The sequence below is a fragment of the Miscanthus floridulus genome, chromosome 7 (assembly GCF_019320115.1).
Source record: "Miscanthus floridulus cultivar M001 chromosome 7, ASM1932011v1, whole genome shotgun sequence".
Taxonomy (NCBI): Eukaryota; Viridiplantae; Streptophyta; class Magnoliopsida; order Poales; family Poaceae; genus Miscanthus; species Miscanthus floridulus.
The window spans coordinates 13,973,643-13,996,083 of record NC_089586.1 but is presented as its reverse complement, the minus strand read 5'-3'; the positions used below and the strand labels follow the sequence as shown (position 1 = coordinate 13,996,083).

Below are 22,441 nucleotides of genomic sequence, written 5' to 3'. Positions count from 1 at the left end.
TAGTGAAACGAATAGGGCCACTATTTTCAATTTTCAATTGACAACTAGTATTCCTGAGCTCAAATCCATTGCCCATGATATCTTATGAATTTGAATTGTTATGTTTGAACTCTAAGTTGGATAACCATTTGACCAAAGAGAGCAAATACAAGGAAAAACAGAAAGTATGGGCCCTAATTTGGGTGCTAATGTTGAGTTGAGCATACAAAAAAAGCACTCAGAAGTAGGAGCCCTAAATCAAAAGTAGGAGCCTTGATTTGGGATGTAAAGTTGCTATTAGCCAATGTACAAACGGTTCAGCTGGTGATTATTTCAAAGATGACGGCGTGTAAACTTGAGGTACAGAATGTCATTCCCTCAAGGAAAGATGCAGTGCAGTTTAAAACTGAAGGCACAAACGCACAAACGCTGCATCATAACCCCAGGTTTGTCAGCAATCTAGCAGGCAAGAACACGGAAACGAGGTCTAAATGATAATTATGGCCTCGTTCGTTTCGCTGAAAAAACAAGCCGAAACACTGTTCTGGCTAATTTGTTGTGAGAGAAAAACATTGTTCCGACTGAAAAAACAAAATGAAAAAGACGGATTATAAGAGAAACGAACAGGACCTATAGCATAAAGTACTGGGGGGGCATTTGTGAGAAGTCAAATCTCAGAGATTCATCGGTTTCACGGTCTCACTGCTAACCCTTTATTATTACATAAGTCGCTGTCAACAACAAACATCCTAAATCAGGAGAGAGAAAAAAGTGAAATAACAGTCTGGTGACAACGCCAATCCTGTAGAGTTGCATAAAAAATGGCAAAAATGATTTCACTAGATCATGGCTGCTCTGCAAATTGGGATATCTGACTAGATCACCAAATTTGGTAATTGTAGTTTGTGCCAAAGCTGTTCTTGTACATTAGGTGGAATATTCATTCACCTACAAAGCAAAATAGAAGCAAGTCACTAGACAACTAGGAGAATTACATAACGAGAATTGGTTGGTGAAAAGTACAGAAATGAATTACCAGAAACTGGACCACTATTCAATACTGACAAAATATGCAAACTAAACAAGGCAATTTACACTTAACAAAGTTGGGGATAGCAGATGTGAAGGTAATGATGTTCAGTGCAGGAGATTTACTGAATGCAAGAGAGTCTAGTACAAAATAGAAACACAGTTTTCCTTGGAATTAGTTATGTGTCAGACATCTTGTTCAACCTTTTTTTTTTCTCAAACAATATCTTGTTCAACCTTACTAGCTGAGATCATTTGAGTATCTTCAGCACTAAACTGTACACCCTCCTTTGCAAAATTTAGGTTGCTTTAGTTTTGTCATAAATCAAACTTCTCTAACTTTGACCAAGTTGATAGAAAAATGTATTAACATCCATAATATAAACACACTATCAGTATCAATACATATTCATGGTGGATTTAATGAAACTAATTTGATGTTGCACATGTTGTTGCATTTTCTTATAAGCTTGGTCAACATTAGAGAAGTTTAACTTAAGACAACAAAAACAACTTACATTTTGGAACAGATTGCAGTAACTGAAATTCCCTAGCTCAGCTGTCACTGTCCAAAACTCTAAACATGTATTCTGAATTCTTGATAATACTAAACATACACTTAGTGACCAGTAACATGGAACTCAATTACTTGAGTAGAGGTCATGTTTGGTCCATCTTCTCTTCCACAACACATCACTAGCAGTAAGAAATCAGATTCTAAATTTGCATGCAAAAATGAGATTCTAAATTTGCACGCAAAGCACTTAATACATTAAATCCTTCAAAACCTACATAAGCAACTGCAAGCATGACTTAGGTGGGGAAAGCCTAAACAAGGCATTTCCCACAAGTAAGAAATTTTGTATGCCATGTGAAGCATTTGACACAAAAATGTGATAATGTATTAGAAAACATCTGATCATCACAGGTTCCTTTTTACGAATGAAAACTCTAACCCAAATAGAATGCAAATCAATGAAGAAATTTGACTAAACTGTCCTCACCTTATGTGGAGACAGTTTCCTCCCTTGAATTCTCAGCGAAGTTTCTCCTTCACAGAGTGCTTCTTGGCCGCTTCCCGCACCTTTTCAATATATCCTTCAATTGGTGGTGTGAGTGTCGCCATGTACCGGTTTGCAGGGAATGGTGTCATGTCAGGTACCATAGCAGCAGCTCGCAGCTTCTCAGGGAGAGCAGCAATGGCCTCCTTTTTGAGGGTCAGAAGTGTTGACTCTGCTGTTTGCCTTGCACGGTGCCGCCGCATTAGCACACGACTGTACTCTTTGGCAAGTCGCCGACCATCCTCGACTGTGAGCTCATACTTGGGGATTGCCTCCTCATCAACTAGCCCAAGACTGATATAGTCAAGGCCTGGTGGACCCATAAGCACACGGTCTCCTTCACCTCCACCAGTACCTTTGGATTTGGCTTTAGCTTTGGCCTTGGCTACATCAAGCTCGCGTTGCCTCTCCTTGGAGACAAGTCCCAGTTCCTCACGTTTAGCTTCGCGAAGATGCTCCTTGGGTGACAAGTGCCGCAGCGGAGTAGAGGCATTGAGACAAGACTCTGAAATATTAGTAATGCGCTCAATGGCCTCACGACGACCACGGCCACCGCCGCCTCCACCAGTGGAAGGTGCCCCTTTCTTCGCTCCGATGGTGGAACGCTTCAAAGGCTGACCTGCTTTGAGCTTAGCCTTTCCTTTGGCTGTGCGACTCACTGGTGCACGCTGTTGAAGCTGGTGGCGCTGACTGGTCACACCAGATGCCAGTGCTGGGCTTATAGTTAGTGTTTTGAGACGCCGAAACATGATGCCCCGTGCACTGGAAGCCATCCAAATACCTTTGCTGCAGCAATGAGAAATATGCAATTAACTTGACTTTTCCTTTCTTTTCTTTTGTGGACATACAAAGATAGAGTTTTCATGAAGGCAGTTAATCAAAATGAGCAGGCACAATCCAATAAAACAATTAAGCAGCACAAGTGAATGCTAAATACAAAATCAGATGTGTCTGAACCACATCAATGGAACATGTATTAAGAAAAACAAGTACTGGTTATGTCCAACAGAGAACAAAATGATAGGAAATATGAAGCGGCATCTCTGACAGACATGATAGTTGATAAATTACGATGTGTTCAGGGAAGGGCACAGGAAATCGACTGACAATACATTGTCACCAGCACCTCCAGATCCAAACAGCCCTGACCATTCAAACTCTAGTAACAGCTTCAGACATGAAAAGAAGCCAGGGAAACAAAAAATCCAAAAGCCACCTTGGGTTGCAGAGGTAAGGAGCTCACAATCTAGCATGGCGGCATGGGTAAACATCAGCAACGCATGTGCCATACCAGAGTTGGGTATGCCCATGTCAAAGAAAACATTTTGTGAAAGGGCAAATGGGGATTTGATTACCTCTGAAAGAGTGAATTTCAGACTGAAAGGAACCAGCTGGATGGAGATTGGAGGGCGTTGAACATCAGCCTTGGCCGAGGCGACGTGCCGAGGCAGCCGAGTGGGTGACCAGCTGCTGGAGTCGTTGGCGGGCGGCGGCGGCGCCAGTTGGCAACGGACTATAGGCGGCTGGCCACGGTCCAGCGAACGAACGGAGCACTGGAGCTGCGATGCCGTGACGCCACGTGACGGCTGGAGCAGGGGCACACGGTGGGGACAGCGCGACGGCGATGCTGCCGGCGCCCGACTTCTCTAGGTGGCGTTTGGATATATGGAAACAGGGGGTGGGAAAGGGAAATGGGAAGACAGATTGCTCCAAACCCATGTTTGGGTATATGGTTTGGGAAGAGACAGGGTATGGGTAAGGGTTAGGCGCTTCATCATTCAAAACCCACCGGCGCGGGTGGGTTTGGGCGGGATACGGTGAAGTGGCATGCAAAATTACCCTTTTGCCATTGAAAAAGTCACTCGCAAATAAAGCTCGGTGGCCTCTGTGGCTCTGTTCGTCTCCCCAATCCACCGCACGCACCTCCCTGGACGCCGCCGCCCTCCACAGCCTCCACCGCGCGCTCGCGTCCCGGCGCCGCCGCAGCCGCGCACCCGACTGCCTTGGCGACCCCTAGCCTCGACGTCAGCGCCGTCGCCACTTGCCCTCGTGTCTGCAACCACAGCTCCCTCGGCCCTCGCTAAATCTCCGGCCACAAATCCAATTTGGCTCCGGCACGGCGGCCGCCGACCAGCTTGAGCAGGTGATTTTTCTATTCCTTACTTCCCATCTCAGTTCGTGCCCTCCATTTTGATTCTTCGTTGATAGATGCCTGCTTTCTCCCATGCTTGATGATTGGTTGTGCATCCTGTCCAACGGAACTTCCTAGTCTGGTGGATCTTGCATGAATCTGAAGTTTCATGTATGGAAAAATTACGTGAAAAAAATCACTGTTGGTTGGTTTGTTCCCAGATGCCTTCTAGATTAACTAATATAATAAGTACTAGTGCTCTTTTACTTACTTCATTAGCCTAGTGCGTTGATCTTCTATAGGATATATGCATGCTTTTGGTTTTGCCTACCAATGTCTAGTACTAACATTACGCCACTGCATTTCAGTGGTCATTTTGGCTAACGTATCTTCACATGTTTAATTAGCCTGCATCCATAGGAATATGCGATTTTCTCTGTATGGTTAACGAACTGTAAAATATTTTATGCATGAATCATTTTTTTAACCTAACATTGACTTCACAAATACAGAGAGATAATGGCTCCAGGGTGTAGCAATATCTTGATGCATCCTGGGGGTTCCTTTTCAAAGCAAGGTGAACTAACTTATGATGGAGGCGATATCACACTTTTTCCAAAAATCGAGATGGACAAAATGTCCTACTACCGTTTAGCACAGCTGGCTAAAACTGTAGGCTTCAAGGAAGGCGATACTCTCTACTATGACATTCCTGGCCATAGCCTTGATGACGCTGGTATTGACCACCTCAAAGATGATGCTTCTGTTTGTGACAAGATGTAGTATTCGAATCAGGCCAAGTTTCTAGAGGTTTACATTAAGCATAATGAAAATGTTGTTAGCACCTATCCAACTAGTGATGATGCGGCCCAACAAGACAACACTGACGAGGTATTATTTATGCTTCAGTGTACCTAATCTTGTCATGCATATTTTAATTAATTGTGGTTTGCGCACTGTTTGATTGTGTGTCTATGTTTGCCAGTGGATGCCTTGTTTTGCTCCTATGTGTTTTAAGTGTAGCGAACCCAAACTTGAAGCTATTATTAATTTCAAATTTTATTTCACAGAAATGGCCCGTCCTTAAGCAAAGAGAGACATCCTAGTCTTATGCCAACAAATGGGACGCCGTAGAATAAGGCTTCTGATGGCATTACATGTGCTAGTACTGCATTGCCTCCTATTGATTAGAAAGCGTCAAATCAGGCTAATTAGGGAGCCTTGTAGGTTTGACCCAGAAAGTCGATCAAAAAAAATTTGAATGACATCATCTATGAAGTGACATCCTGTGTGTTGAGCAACTGCGGATGGATAGGCGGTGCTTTTGGACTTTGTGTAATTTGGTCACAGATATTGGGGGATTAAGGGATACTAGAAATGTCAAGGTGGAGGAGATGGTTGCAATGTTTCTACATATACTAGCTTAACTTAGTGCCCTGTCTCTGTATTCAATGCAATTTTTTATTTCATGAATAATCAGTTTTATACATCTTCAGATTTTATTTTATTTTTTGTATGAAATAGACGTGCAAGGGACGCAAAACTATAAAGCTAAGTAAGAGGAGAGACAAGAGATAGTGGACTGCAGAAGAGGAAAAGGTACTTATTGATGTATTGTATGATATGAATGACTGGTTGGAAGGTGGACACAGGTCACAAGTCTAGGTACCTTCAGTTTATTGAGAAAGAGCTCGCTAAAAGACCCCCAAATGCTTGTATCAAAGCTGATCCTCATGTTGCTTCTATAGTGAAGACACTTAAGAAGCTATTGTCCTATATATTGGATATTCAACAATCTGGTAGTGGCTTTGGTTGGGATGATGAAAAAAAATGGTTGTCGGAGACAAAGAGCAATTCATGGGTTGGACAAAGGTATAGGACTTGCATACATGTATCATACTTTTTTTTTCCAATTACATTTTTTTTAAAGAATCACATTTATTTGTTGCTAATAGCATAATATGTATGCAGAGTCGCCCTGGAGCAACAGCTTTGTATGGGAAGCCCTTTGTGAATTTTGATAAGCTATTTGAGGTTTATGCTAAACTCCGCCTATGTTGGGGCGCCTTTGGTGTCCCAGCATAGCAGGTCCCAAGCCCTGGTAAAGGAGGAGGGTTGTGTTAGGCGCGGCAAGCCAATGTAAAAACTTAGCCACTTTTATGGAGATGATGATAGCTAACACTTTCTTTCGTAAGAGACAGTCCCATTCAGTGACCTTTAGTAGCGGCTAGTACTTTAGTCAAATCGACTTTGTCCTTACAAGGAGGGATAAACGAACATGCGTGGACTGTAAGGTGATACCTGGAGAATGTGTGGTTGCTCAACACAAGCTGGTGGTGGCTGACTTCCACTTTCTAGTGCAAGCTCGTGGGAACAAACAAGTTAGGGTTGCTAGAACGAAGTGGTGGAAATTAGAAGAGGAGGCATCAAAGGTCTTTAAGAAAAAGGTCATTGAAAAGGGCCCTTGGAAGGATGAAGGCGATGCAAACAACATGTGGGAGAAGATGGCAACATGCGTTCGGAAGGTTGCTTCAGAGGTGCTTGGAGTGACTAAAGGGAGCGGATGCGACTCGAAAGACACTCGATGGTGGAATGAAGATGTGCAAAAGGCTATTAAGGAAAAGAAGCAGTGCCATAAGCGATTGTATCATGACATGTGTGCAGACAACATAGAGAAGTACAAGGTGGCAAAGAAGACTGCAAAACGAGAGGGGTGAGTGAGGCAAAGGCGCGGGCCTATGAGGACCTTTACCGACGTTTGAGTACGAAGGAAGGAGAGAAGGACATTTATAGGATGGCTAGAGCTCGCGATGGGAAGACAAGGGACTTCAATCAAGTCAAGTGCATAAATGATGAGAGGAAGCAGCTCTTGGTGAAGGAGGATGAGACCAGACATAGATGGCAAGAGTATTTTGATAAATTGTTCAATGGTGAGAATGAGAACACCACCGTTCAGCTGGACGAATCGTTTGATGACACTAATAGGCGCTTTGTGCGGAGGATTCAAGAATCGAAGATCAGAGAAGCCTTGAAAAAGATGAAAGGGGGCAAAGCGATGGGCCCTAATGGTTTCCCAATCAAGGTGTGGAGATGTCTCGGGGATATAGCTATAGTATGGCTAACCAAGATGTTCAACAATATCTTTCGATCGAACAAGATGCCTGAGGAGTGGAGAAGAAACATATTGGTACCAATCTACAAGAACAAAGGAGATATCCAAAGTTATACTAATTATCGGGGATTTAAGTTGATGAGCCACACTATGAAGTTATGGGAGAGAGTCATCGAGCAGCGCCTGCGAGGAACGACGCAGATATCAACAAACCAATTTGGTTTCATGCCTGGAAGGTCAACCACAGAAGCAATCTTCTTAATAAGACAGGTTATGGAGCGGTTTAGAGAGCAGAAAAAGTATATCCACTTGGTTTTCATTGACTTAGAGAAGGCTTATGACAAGATACCAAGAAATGTTATGTGGTGGTCTTTGGACAAACATAAAGTACCATCAAAGTACGTGACCCTCATCAAGGACATGTACAACAATGTTGTGACTAGTGTTCGAACAAACGATGGTAACACAGATTACTTCCCGATTAAAATTAGACTTCATCAAGGGTCAGCCTTAAGCTCGTATCTCTTTGCCTTGGTAATGGATGAGGTTACCAGGAACATACAAGGGGATATCCCTTGGTGTATGTTGTTCGTTAATGATGTAGTGTTAGTGGACGAAAGCCAGACGGAACTAAATAGGGAACTAGAGTTATGACGGCAGACCCTTGAGTCTAAAGGTTTCAGATTAAGCAAAACTAAAACCGAATACATGAGATGCGACTTTGGCGGAGCTGCACAGGAGGAGGGAGATGTGAGTTTGGAAGGTCAAATAGTGACTAAGAAGAATACCTTTCAATATCTGGGATCGATGCTACAGAGGGATGGAGATATTGATGCGGACGTTAGCCATAGAATCAAAGTAGAGTGGATCAAGTGGCGACAAGCTTCTAGCATTCTCTGTGACAAGAGGGTACCACAAAAGCTAAAAGGCAAGTTTTATAGAACGGCGATTAGACCGGCTATGTTGTATGGAGCAGAATGTTGGCCTACAAAGATTCGACATGTTCAACAACTGAGTGTTGCAGAAATGCGTATGTTGCGATGGATTTGTGATCACACAAGAATGGACAGAGTTCGGAACGATGATATACGTGATCGCCTAGGGGTAGCACCAATTGAAGAAAAGCTTGTCCAACATCGGTTGAGGTGGTTTGGTCATGTCCAAAGGAGACCTCCAGAGGCACCAGTGCATTGTGGAGTCCTAAGCCAAGCTAATAATATAAGGAGAGGTAGAGAAAAACCAAAACTGACATAGGGGGAGGCAATAAAAAGATATTTGAAAGCTTGGGATATACCTAGAGATCTATGTTTGAATAGCAGTGCTTGAAAAGCAGCTATTGAAGTGCCTGAACCGTGACTTGGGGCTCTTGGTGGGTTTCAACTCTAGCCTAACCCAACTTGCTTGTGACTGAAAGGTTATGTTGTTGTTGTATTTGAGGTTTATGCTAGTGACTTAGCAAAAGGAGTGAAGGCTAAAGGCCCTGGAGATCAGTTTGAATTGCATGAAAAACTATCCTCAGGAAATGTGAATGAAGGAACCCAGCAGTTTGAAAATGCAGTTGACTCCCCATTCACAACCATCATCCCATGGTACCATCCCAGGAAGTGGAATTAAATCTGCAGCCTATCGTAAGAGGGTTTTTCTAGATGATGTCGTGTTTGCATCGGAGTTTTCTAATATTTCTAAAGCACTCAGTAGTCTTGTGCAAGTTGAAGCAGCCAATGCAGAGGCTATGAATGCACTGCAGTCTGCATTTACCCAGGAACTTGAGGCTCAAAAGCGGACTGCTGAAAGGAGGGAGCAATTGTTCACCGTGCTTGCAAAGTTTACTGAGTTTACTTCAGATCAAATCGTGAAGGCTGCTCTAATAATTGGTCAGAATGAGGAAAGGCTGAATCTGTTCTTTACTACTCCAGATGAATTCAAAACTGAGTTTGTTCGTCAAGTCCTGAAAAAATCTAAAAAGCTCTAATTTAGTCATGCATGTGGAGATCGTGTGCTTCCTTTTGTGTATAGTATATAATAAGTAGCATGCTGAACTCCAAGGTAGTGGAAGTAGTCAACCATGGTTGACCAAAATTATGAACTTCATTTTGCATGGTGGTCATCTGTATATTTTGTGTGTAGACAAAAATTTCAAATGCAGTGAAGATTGTGTTCTCACTGCATGGTGGTAAGTTGTATATTTTGGTGCTGTGAAGTCAGAAACAAAGGTGACTTCCAGTTACTCGGAGTCTTGCTGGAACTCTTTATCAAAATTTGTTGGCACTAACATGTACAAATGGGCTATGTGCATGTATGCCTTAATGAATCGATGCTTCAAAAACTTGTTTTTAGCCTTTGCACTTTTATTTTGTGTACATGCCAAGTGATTGATCAGTAGTGAGCTATAGCTCTGTGATGGTTATTCTGTGTCCTGAATAAGGGTATTATGGTCATAAAAAATGTATTTCCATTCCTGATCCCACTTCATGCCAAACAAGGGTATGGGTTTGAAGTTCCCATACCCACCTCTTCCTATCCACCCTAGGGTTTCTCGATTCTGTGTACTGCGTTCCGCTCCTCGAAGGACAGATGCTCGCTGGTGACGGGAATTGGGGAGTTACCAGGGAGCGTGAAGGGCCGCTTGATAGGCCGTCGGGTGTGGCCTATGGGCTACTTTGCGTTATAAGAGATGAGAATAACAGAGAGTAATAAATTGAGACATTAACTATACTATATATACATGTATATATCTCTACACAAACTAATAATTTTCTCCCCAAAAATATTGGGTATGCACCCAGGCACAACAGTGGGTCCGCCCAACATAAGCAAGTAGGATCAACAAATAGCCATTCCATCCTCCCAGTGGTGGACCCAGGATCACAAATTCACATTTCACCATCTGTCAATCACCAATTTCAGGCATACGGAAACCTTCATCTCTACTGTCTACTACCAACTACGGATCCATACTTCACCATCAATCAATGGCCAATGTCAAGCGCGTGCAAGCAGCAAAGCATCAGTCTACAGTCAGTCTCAGTACTCATTTTACTCACCAGAGATGCAGTCTTGCAGAGACGGCGAGGAGCAGTGGCACTGCGCAGGCCGCAGGGGTGCTGGCCGCCGGCAGCCCGCGGCGGAGGACGGGGACGGCCGGACGCGCGGGGCAGGTCCGCGCCGGCGCTCAGCAGGAAGGGCACAGGATCAGGAGACAGGCGTGGTCGAGGTCGCCGATTAGCCGCCGTCCAGACGGGAGTTGGGACTGGAGTCGTGACTCGTGAGGGGGCGGGTACGGGTAGGGCTCCAGCGTGAGCGTGAGAGAGAGAGAGGTCCATGGTTAAACAGGCCTGGGCTTTTCTTGAGCCGGGCCCTTTGATGCGAGGTACTGTACTAAGAATACTCTAGGCCCAATTCCAAGGTAATCCTGGGCCTGTATGGAATTATGGAGTACCACTGAGGTCCATGGTTTCGAAAGTGGTTGGTTGTGTTTGAACTTTGAAGTATTTTCTGTTTGTGAACATGACGCCATTATTTAATTTTGATCGTGCTAGTGATATTCTATCACCAAACCACTGGATTCGCGATCAAAACAAATTATGTGGTCCAAATAAGAATATCAAGTGTTTAAGACACCATGCATATGATAGATTCTGCTAAACCATCGTAGCCATGTTTGCTTGGAGTTCACCAATAGGGAAATCAATACGATGTACTAGAACCCATCCATCTTCACTATTAATAATATCAATAAGTGCCCTCACATAAATAAAATGACAAAAATCCTTACCTACAGTCGAAACTTATACCAATACTTTTTTAATTAAATAATAAGCAACATCTCCAACATTCATAAGTGAATAAATATACCTGTTTATGACACCCTGTGGTAGAAACGCGTAATCTAATGCCTCCCAGGAGTACTCGTCTTTCATTAGACACCAAGTTCCTAAAAGAGGACACTAAACTACGCAGTTTCATCGAGCACACCCCAAGGGAGAACTCAAAAATTCATATTTTTCCATCAGGATCATAAATGAGATAATAAAGCTTACAACTGTCGGGGACCAATATTAGGGTACCCGAAGAGGAGCAGCTAATGACCGTCGAACGTTGATTCATCTACGCGATCAAGAGCGCGACTACACCGCTTGCCGGGTCGCTCCTCGTCTGTCCACCGAGACCATGGTCCCCGTCCCAAGCTAACTCCCGAGGGGTGGCTCTGCCTCGCCCGACATCAGAGGGCAGACTCCGCCTCGCCCGACCCCCGGAGGCCGGTTCCGCCTCGTCTGACATCTGAGGGCAGACTCCGCCTCGCCCGACGTCCGGGGGCTGGCTCCGCCTCGCCCGACGTCTAGGAGCATACTCTGTCTCGCCCGACTCCGGGGGCTAACTCCGCCTCACCCGACGTCTGGGGGCAGACTCCGCCTCGCCCGACATCCGGGGGCTAGCTCTGCCTCGCCCGACGTCCGGGTGAAAGCTCTAGTTTGGTTTTGGTTAATTGGTGAAACCCTAAGTGCTAACCTAGTTTATCAAAGTAATTATGAGATAGGTAGCACTACTCCAAGTGATGAAGCAATGGTGAAGATCATGACGATGGTGATGGCATGGTGATGATCAAATGCTTGAACTTGGAAAAGAAGAAAGAGAAAAACAAAAGGCTCAAGGCAAAGGTATAAATAGTAGGAGCTATTTTGTTTCCGTGATCAAGACACTTAGCGAGTGTGATCACATTTAGGTTAGATAGCTGTTCTATTAAGAGGGGTGAAACTCGTATTGAAATGCGGTTATCAAAGTGCCACTAGATGCTCTAACTCATTGCATATGCATTTAGAATCTAGTGGAGTGCTAACACCCTTGAAAGTATTTGTGAAAATTTGCTAACACATATGCACAAGGTGATACACTTATGGTTGGCATATTTGAGCAAGGGTTAGAAACTTCACCGGTGGAGTGTCCGCCCGTAGAGTGTGGACAGTCCGACGGTACCACCGGTGCCCTATATAGAAAAGACAGGGGTTCACAGAGTGACCGGACGCTGGTGGTGCAGTGACCAGACACTGGGTTCAGAGTCCGGTCAGTGACAGCAGTAAGCACACTGTCTCAGTCTTGTGATCAGACGCTGGCATGTAAACTAACCGGACGCTCATGGTCTGAGTCCGGTCAGTGCTAACGTACGCTGACGTGAGGCTCACAGAAGAAACGTTGAGTGACCGGACGCCGGGTGAGTCCGGTCGAGCATGACCGGACGCGTCCGGTCGTGAAAATTCGTGTTTGGAACCTTACTGGAAACGACCGGACGCTGGGATCCTGCGTCCGGTCACTTTCTAACTGACGCGTCCGGTCATCACTTGACTGTTGAGATCGAGCGATCGGCGTTTGAAGCTAATGACACGTGGCAAGCATCGGGCGACCGGACGCTGGGGTCCTGCGTCCGGTCAAACTGACTGGAGCGTCCGGTCGAACTGACCGGAGCGTCCGGTCACCCCGTGTTGTGCCCAGTGAAGGGGTACAATGGCTATATTTTGTGGGGGCTTCTATTTAAGCCCCATGGCCGGCTCAAGCTCACTATCTTGGTCATTTGCATTGACATAGCAACCTTGTGAGCTTAGTCAAAGCCCTCCCACTCATCTCCATCATTGTTTCATCATCATTGTGAGATTGGGAGAGAATCCAAGTGTATTGCTTGAGTGATTGCATCTAGTGGCACTTGGCATTCGTGTTTCGCTGCAGGATTCACTTGTTACTCTTGGTGGTTGCCGCCACCTAGTTGGCTTGGAGCAACGAGGATCGTTGAGCGGAGGTTGGTGATTGTCTCCGGCTCCGATCATGGTGATTGTGAGGGGTCTTGTGCCTTCCCCGATAGAGAGCTGAAAGGTAACTCTAGTAGATTACTCGTGTCATTGAGTTATCTCACTAGTGGGTAGGTTCTTGCGGTGACCAATTGTGTGGATGAGGTTCATGTAACACCTCTTAGCCGTCAAACCACCAAGTGTTGGTCAATACAACGGGGACTAGCATGCCGGCAAGCACGTGAACCTCGAGAGAAAAATTGATTGTCTCTTGCCCTTTGGTATTCTCCTGGTGTTTGATTTAGTATTCATCTTGTAATTTGTTCACTTCTCTACACGGCGGTATAATCACCCTACTTACTCATTTATATTCTTGCAAACTAGTTGTGGCAAGCTCTTTAGTGTAATTAGAATTGAGAGCTTGCTTTGTTATTTTAAGTTCATCTAGTGGAGCTCTTTAGAGTAGCAAAATTGAGAGCTCTTAGTGAGTAGTAACATTGCAAGTTGTGTGCCTAGTAATTATTGCAACTAGAATTGTTGGATAGGTGGCTTGCAACCCTTGTAGAGCTAGAGCAAGTTTGCGTTTTGCTATTTGTCATACTAATCAAATTGCTCTAGTTGATTTGTAGATTTTTAAATAGGCTATTCACCCCTCTAGCCATATTAGGACCTTTCACCGGGGGCTGGTTCCGCCTTGCCCGATGTCTATGCGCTACACCTTCATAACTACGCGCGTAGATAAGACAGGGCACTCAAGTCAACCGCAATACCGAGGACTATACCTTGCACGCCTATAGGAAAGTACCATCAGGATATAACAAGACGGACGCTTTAAAGCCCTTTTGGGCATGTTAGAGCCCGAACAGTGTTGTGGGCGCCGACATTTGTCTTATAGTTTTATGGACGCCACCATTTGCCCTCGGGCATGGATCCTGACGGAAGAATATGACAACCACTACGTTCTAGGAGGAGACTCGCACCCACTACAGTGACAGACGTGTGGTCACTGCGCCGTCTGCTCCTCGTAGGGTCGCGGATCAACACCCTGGTCAATCGCACCGCCCGCCGAGGCAAGATGGGACGTGACCACTTGCTGGTCAAGCTAGAGCATGGCATCATTGAAAGGTCCTTGTGTGGCTTTGGTAATTGAGTGACAACCCTAGGTGGACTAATTGTGTTTATGTGAGATACATAGGTGATTAGTCCATAAGTACATGTGTGTGAGCAACATATGCCGTGAAGGTGAAAATGGTTTGGAGATGTTGCAAAGCTTATACATGTGATGATGAATGAGCTTATTGCACATGAGACATGACATTGAGTCATGTGATCAAGGTGGAGAAGATCAAGACAAGACTTGGCTTGATGGACCGGTTGCAAGCGTGAAGGGCAAGTCGGAGGCTTTGGAGCGATGGACCACGTGGTGGTGAAGCTTAAGCAAGACTTGGCACCGATGGACGAAGGCAATAGTGAAAAGCAAGTGAAGTCAAGATCAATGAACCAATATGATCACATGATGATATGAAGTGGATCATATCATTGTTGATCATGTTGGTGCATGTGTTGCATCGACATTGGAGGAGATGGAATGAAATGCGCAAGGCAAAGGTATAACCTAGGGTATTTCATTTCACCGATCATAGGTGTGTAGAGAAGTTGATGACCGGGTTTAGGATAGATGGCCATACTATCAAGAGGGGTAAACTTGTTTGCATATCGGTCATCTAGTGCCACTTGAGTGATTTAACTTTACATCATCGCTAGGATCGAGTGGCGTGGCAAGTTGAGTGGCTAATCCTTTGGAAAATGTTTGTGAAAAGCTAACACACATACACATGGTGGTGCACACTTGCTAGTGTTGGCATATTTGCAAAGTAGAAGAAGTTAGAGTTATCGTGAATCAACTTAGAGAAGAGAAAAAGGTTTTTTGGTGTACTCTAAACTATAGGATGGTCCTTGGATTGGAATACTATTTTGATCCATTGTGATTTGGATCAAGTATGCATGTGGGATGTGTAGCCCTCTGAGTAAGCTTTCCAAAATATCCAAGATCATCAAAATCAGAGTTCGAAGCTAAGAGTTATAGCCGTTTTAGCACTGAAAGGTCTGTGACCGGAGGCTGGCGTGAAAAACGACCGGATGTTGGGGTCCAGCATCTGGTCAACACCTGCGAGTCTAGTCACAACGTTTGGTTAGTGTTTTTAGCATGTCTAGAAGCTACCGGACGCTGAGAGAGTCCGGTCAGTGATGACCGGACGCATCCGATCGCTGAAAAACATTGCTGGAACCTCTCTGTAAGTGACCGGACGCTGGGTTTCAGTGTCCGGTCGTTATGACCTGCGCGTCCAGTCAGTACGTGCTTTGCCCAGTAAAGGGGTAATGGCTATTTTAGCCCTTGGGGCTATAAAAGGAGTGTGTGGCTAGCCTTAGGCCAGTAGCTGAGGACCCTCACGCCTATGTGGCTTGTGTAGGAGTGCTTGGATGTCCTCTAACTCACTTGTGCTTGCAAGAGTGCGAATCAATTGCGAGTGAGTGTGATTCTAGTGCGTTGCATTATGAGATTGCATCGAATGGCACTAGGTGATCGAGTTGCAATCCGATGGTGCTTGTTACTCTTGGAGGTTGCCACCTCCTAGACGGCTTAGTGGTGGTCTCCGTCGAAGCCCGCAAGAAGCTTATGCGGTGCTCCAAAGAAGAGCTTTGTGAGGGGCCTTATGCTCGCCCCGTGGGAGCCACGAAGAGCAACTCTAGTTAAGCGTATTATTGAGCTACCCTCACTTTCAGGGTAGGTTCTTGCGGTGTCCAACATGCGGGCTTGGTGGGTGATGCCAATTAGCCGCCGAACCACCAAGTGAGCGGTCGACACAATGGGGACGCATCGTGTTGGCAAGCACGTGAACCATAGAAGAAAATCACCGTGTCAACCTTGTTCTTCTTGTTGGTTTGCAATCCCCTTACACAAGCTTGTGATTACTTTTATATACATTGTGCTTGTGTAGTTGCTCTTGTGATTAGTTAGCTTGTGTAGCTCACTAGTTACCTTCTTACTTGTATAGCATAGAAGTAGCTCCCTTGCGTGGCTAATTTAGTTTGTGTAACCTTGTTAGTCACTTTGCTTAGTTTGTATAGCTAAGTATTTACGCTCTCTAATTTGGCATTGGTTGCCTTGTTATTGAGTATTGCTAGTGAGCTTAGTTGGCTTTGTGCTTTTGCTTACTAGCATGTGTAGGAGCTCTCTCATTGCTTGAAATATTAGTGGCATAGGTTTGTGTGATCTTGCTCCTAAAATTGGTTAGGTGAGCTCTAGTTAGCCCGACACCTTTGTTGCTTAATTAGGATCTTTGCAAGGTGCTAGAGAACATAGGTAGAGGGGTGTAGTCTTGGCTAGACCGATAGTTTAATTCCGCACTTGTTTTGGTTAGCCGACGCGATTAAGTTTTAGTAACGACTATTCACCCCCCTCTAGTCGCTATCTCGGCCCTACAATCATCAGCGGATAGATGCCCAGCATGGAGCTATCCCTGGCACCATTTGTCATATCAGCAGGGATCGCTCAAAGGAAAAGGAAGACCTGGCACCTTCAAAGGACCTTATTGGCCTCTGATTTTTCTTCTTTCTCCCATTGAAAGGACCTAGGATGCCGCCTAGAGGGGAGTGAATAGGCGTTCTCTGAAAATGATTAGTAAAGGGAGTTTCTAAAATGGAAACTCCAAATAAAGAGTAATATCACCCCTCATAAGTTAGACATAGAGTATACAAGGTATAAAGAATATATATAGAAGCTACAACCCTGCAACACAAAGTTAGAACATATACCAAATATATTCTGCACAGACAGGAAATACCGGACGTGTTCGGTATGCACGGTTTCTGCAGAGCAGCCCTAAACTTGCTCCTTTCGATTTCTATCTTCAAACCAAACTATAGATATCTACTGGAGATGACAATATACATAGAGAACCTGCACAAGAGCTAGAGCAACACAAATATCGAATGAAATGTGAATTGAGACATGATATTTGTTTTACCGAAGTTTGGACTCGTTTGAGTCCTACTCTCCGTTGAGGGGGCTGCGGGCGATCCAACGAAGGTCAGCCCTAGAGGGTACCATGAAGGTCACTCTAGCTAGAGTCTTTTCCAACTCCTTTTCCTCCTTCCACTAGTTGATTCCGAGGCGGCAGAATCGACCGTTACAAACTTTCTAAGGCACACCACAATCTCTCAGGTGCTCTCCGGCGACGCCTAGTCATCTAGGACTGAAGAGTCCAAGAGTAACAAATGCAAATCACGAAATAGACAATATGCACAAGTGCTCAAGTGGTGGCTTGCTCTCTTTTTCAAATTCTCTCTTAACCCACAAATGGATTTTGCGATTGTGAGGTGTCGAAACTCCCGACGCATGCCAGAACTCCTGACCATCGGAACTCCCGACTCATGTCGAAACTCTTGACCCTCAAGGCATTTGAAAACTAGCCGTTGGCCTCTAGCGATCCACGTCCGGTATGACCAGGACAGTGAACTCTCCAAGTCAGTTTAAGCGCGAGACGTCGGAACTCCCGACCATTGCCAGAACTCCCGACCGTCGGAATTCCCAACGAACCAAGCCGAGAACAACAACTTTATCATTGCTGGGCAAATACCGAACACGTCCGGTATCCATACCGAACATGTCCAGTATTGCCAAACTAGCAAAAAATAGGTTAGCTCTTTTGTCTCTCAAACACTCAAAACTCACATGGGTTGGCATGAGCACTTATGAATAATTATCTATCAACATGATGCATCCCTCTTAATAGTACGACATTCTTATTAACTCAAATTTAAAGAGTATAACGAATTTAAACCTTTTGAGTTGATCTCTTTCAACCAAAGCTGTGTATTCCAATCTTCATCAAGTGAGGGTGCCAACATGTTGATATTGATCTTTTGACTTGAGCATAGCCATCTTGAGCACATGACTTGATTCCATTCATCAAATTTGAATAATCCGAAATGTATCAAGTCACTTCCATCAAACACTCCAATAGTGATTTGATCCTCCACATAAATATGACCATCATAGCTTGATTAGTACCTCAACTAAATGTAAGTACTTCCTTCTTCACCCTAGCTAGGTTCTTCGGCCGCCAAGCCGTCGCTTGCCCTTCACCCTTGCTTAGTACCTCGAAGCCTTTCCTTGCTATCTTCACCATCTCAAGCCATCAAGTCACATCTTGTTGAATCATCCATTCATTTATATTGTTATTTTTTTTATTTCAATTTAGCAAGCTTCAAATATGAGACCATTCCATATGCAATCCCTTATGTCTCATTAATTAATTCTTACGAGCTTGCTTTCACATAGTATATGGAAATCCCATAATAAATAAGCCTTTGTATGAATTCCATTTGCATTGTTGTCTTGTGCTTGAACTATATTGTTTATACAACAACACATCATTTTATCTTTTCATTAAGTACTGGTGAGATAACCTATTATCTGTCCATACTTAGCAAACAGGTTAGACCTTTAATCATGTTGTCATTCAATCATCCAAAACCCACTAAAGGGCTAGATGCACTTTCAATCTCCCCATTTTTTGTGATTGATGACAACTTGATTAAAGCTTACAAAAGAATATAAGCATTTAAGCTTTTGGGTTCAATGATTTATGAGAGACTCCCACTTAATATGTGCTTATGATTAGAATTCACAAAATGACCTCAAATGTCAATTGCACATACTAAAACATATAGGAGACTCCTCCTAAATCATTGCATCCGTGGGGTGCATGTGTGTGTGACAAAGTAAAACCGTGATGCATATGACAAGATATATCACACAAGAATAAAGATAAAGGCATCACATCAAATATTTTCATTCTAGCATGCATAGTCCTTATGAAAATAAATACAACACATGTATGCCACACATAGCACTCATTATATATTTTCTCAAGTCTACAAGCCACTAATATATAAATAAAGATCATGCCTCAAGAGATACATAGATAAAGCATAAGTATAAGTCTCATCTCTCACATGATACAATCTATCTCAAACTCAAGATACACCAATGAAGCTCAGAAACTAAAATGAAGCTCAAGAAACTACAGCATGTAGTACATATCTTCAGGTATAAAGAGAAGCAAATGAAACAAATATCCTGAAGCTTTAATCAGTCTCTCTTCCCCTTTGTCATCTATCACCACAAAGGTCCAACAATGACATACTAGGGACAAAGGGGCTGCAAGCTATCTCTGAAAGCTGTGATCACTCATCATCATCTTCATCTCCACCAACATCCTCATCGTCTGAGCGTGGAGCACCGGCTAGATGAGAATCACCTACACGAGACGGGTCATAGCCACCAGACCCATAGTAGCCAAAACCACCTGGGAGGTCACCCCACTAGTCTGAAGCATACTCGTCTGCAGCACTAGGACATGGCTGAGAGTGAGTAGGCACCCGAGCCTATAGTGGTAAAGTGTTAGGGTGCTCTGGTGCCTGCTGTTGCTGCTGCTGTCGCTAAAGAAACTCAGCAAACTCTCTATCATACCTAGCCTGCTGCTGCTCCTCTGTCTCTGGCTCACTAGCTACCTCATCTGATAATGGAGACCTAGGAGGATCAAGCTCAAGTCTAGCAACAATCTACTTTAGAGTCCAAGTGTCCTTCCTCCTAGCCTCCCTCTCCTTCTATTGACAGGTCTGGATGTCTCTGCACATCCCAAAGATAGCACTAAACATCTTACGAATAGGAGAAGGAGGACTACAGTGATGTGAAGAAGAACATGAAGGAGCATGTGGTAGAGGGGAAGCTCCTCTAGCTGCTGCACCACCTATAGGTGCATCTGCCTCTGGTGCTGCTACTGCTCCTCCTAGTCCTACTAGAGGTACCCCAATCTCAAGCAAGTCTGCAACAATCTTCAGGTCCTTATGTACCTTGTCATACTCAAAGGTATGCCCTATGACCTGCTCAATCATGTGCATGATGTAGGGAGCAAAACCACAGCCCTTGAGGGGCCTCTCTCCAACACTCCTGATCTCGCACCAAATGAAGTCAAAGACACTGAAGGGTCATGCATCAGGTGCCATCCTATGGAGCAGGTTCCTAGAATAATCTATAATGTTTCCCTTATCTCCACCCTTGCAATCAATGGTCTTCCTAAACATCCTGTCTAGGTATCTGTAAGTAGGGTGAAGACCTAGAACCTTCCCCACTACTCCTCTCTCACCCCCTGGTGGGTACATGTAGGCCAGCTGCTCTGTAGAGAGCACCTGCTCCATATGGATCCTGTCTCTCTAAAGATCCTCCTCTAAAAAACCAAGTAGGGCGGCGAAAACATCATAATCCACACTGTACCACTGGCCCTCAAGCATCCAGTGCATACGCCTCTCATCCTCCTCAACATACAGGGTGACATAGAACTGAGCTACCACTTCTGTGTTCCAGTCATGTTGGAACTCCATAATCTCATAAACCCCTATATGCTGGCAAATGGCAATAGCGTGATCAAAGGAGGCCTTTTGCAAATCTTTGACGTACTGCCAGTCAATCCAATAAGACTTGGCAACCACTGGGTTCCTAGTGAGGATCACACTAGTGTAAAAGTCCATATGAAAGGCTGTCTAAAATCGATGATCAAACTGAATCCTAGGCAAGCCCCTTGGATCAATTCTCCTCTCATCTCTGGCCCTTCTGGTCATGCCTTTCCCTGGATAGTCAACTCTAGAAACATAAGAGGGTACACTAGGTGGATGTGTCTCAAGTAATCCATAGTGCATACCCTGGCCTGGCTGGTGCTGAGCTGGAGGTACTGCCTACTCCTCCTCAATCTCCTGCTCATCATCTGAGCTGCCACCATCTGAACCTCTGTTAGTGCTCTTCCTCTTCCTGGTACTAGGCTCCACTCTATACTCTTCTATATCTGTGTCAGAGGAAGAACTGTTGTCTCCCTCTTTATACTGTGGAGCACCCCTAGTAGCCCTAGAGAGTCCCCTGCTGCTGCCCTGCTCCTGCTGACTATACCTGGGATGCATGTCCTACCTCGCCTTCTTGTATTTCTCTAATGCTGGATCATGCTTATGCTTGGATCTGGGCTCCTGTCTTCCACTCATGGTTGATGCCCTATATCCAAAATGATTTGCAAAGAATCTTAGATACATGTCCAAACAATATTTCTTATATCATCCATATATATATACAATTATTTATCCAAAATCTTGCAATCACCTATCCCAACCATGGTCAAGGTTTGCACAATTAATTTAGACAAACAATCATACATAAAGGGACAATAATCAATGAGTATTGAGTTGAGGCTGCAGCTGAACCTACACTGCTGGCTCATACCGAACACGTCCGGTATATATGCACAACAACCCTAACCAAGGGCTCACGCTCAATCTCTTCTCCAATTCAATCCAAACTTTGGGCATTGCTTTTAGATAGGTAATGTAGCAACTCTACCGAAGGAATTTCAAAATCATGCCCTAACCGCTTAGATCGGATGAGGTTCGGGATTAGGGTACCTTGAGAGAGTGATTGAAGATGAGATTGGAAATCCAAGTCCCGGAGCCTTCTATCTTGATGCAAATATCCTCCGATCCAATCTCCCTCTCTTCTTTTTCTCGGTGGAATCACACGATCGCCGATGCGGTGGAACAGCAGTGGCTGTGTCGGCTTGGAGGAGAGAAAAGAGAGATGGAGGACTAGGGCCAAAGGGGTACCTGCCGTTTTATAACCCCGCTCATACCGGACATGTCCGGTATGAATACCGGACACGCCCGGTATTTATGGGCTGGCTAATTTTGTTCCAAATTCCATTCACTTAATTCCAATCCCTTTCTCTATCATTTCTTGATCCAAAACATGTATGTCCTTGATCCAAATAAGGTGTAATTACTTTTCTTATCCAAATGCCATGAGCATCACTTCTCTTTTCCAAATATTTGGCATATATAGATTTTGATTCCTTGAGAGAGAAATTGTGAGACATAGTAAATTGTGGACTTAAGAAAGCAATGTCATGTGTAATTAGCCAATCAAACAATCAAGGAGAGCTATAATTATCACATGACAAGGCTAGGTCGCAAAGACCAAGATTCAAATAGTTTTTCAAATTCACACCACCTACACATGCTAGTTATGGGTTTTGAAAAACATCTCTCCTATGTCACACAAATACACATTCTAACATATAAAGGGCCTTAGATGCACTTACAATGCATATATGTAAAGACATACCTTTGCCTTGAGCCCACAAGAATACCACTAAGAAGATACATAGCATGATAATCTTTATGTTGACCTTAATTGTCAAATAATTATGCTAGATACGAAATCAATTTTTCATCCAAAGGACTACAAAGA

The 22,441-nt window shown here is 44.3% G+C and overlaps 1 protein-coding gene across 1 annotated transcript; it reads right to left on the bottom strand.

The window, feature by feature from the left end:
- Nucleotides 1-668: 668 nt before the first annotated feature.
- LOC136462623 (uncharacterized) lies at nt 669-10,590 on the bottom strand. The gene is made up of 3 exons (XM_066461695.1): nt 10,357-10,590; nt 2,013-2,855; nt 669-927 (listed from the first exon to the last, which is right to left on the bottom strand). Exon 2 carries the CDS (start codon nt 2,840-2,842, stop codon nt 2,045-2,047), a length of 798 nt encoding a protein of 265 aa, XP_066317792.1. The 5' UTR covers nt 2,843-2,855; nt 10,357-10,590; the 3' UTR covers nt 669-927; nt 2,013-2,044.
- Between the last annotated feature and the right edge of the window lie 11,851 nt (nt 10,591-22,441).

What these genes read in the sequence shown, in the direction of transcription:
- LOC136462623 (XM_066461695.1), bottom strand. Translation starts at nt 2,842, where the DNA reads ATGGCTTCCAGTGCACGGGGCATCATGTTTCGGCGTCTCAAAACACTA.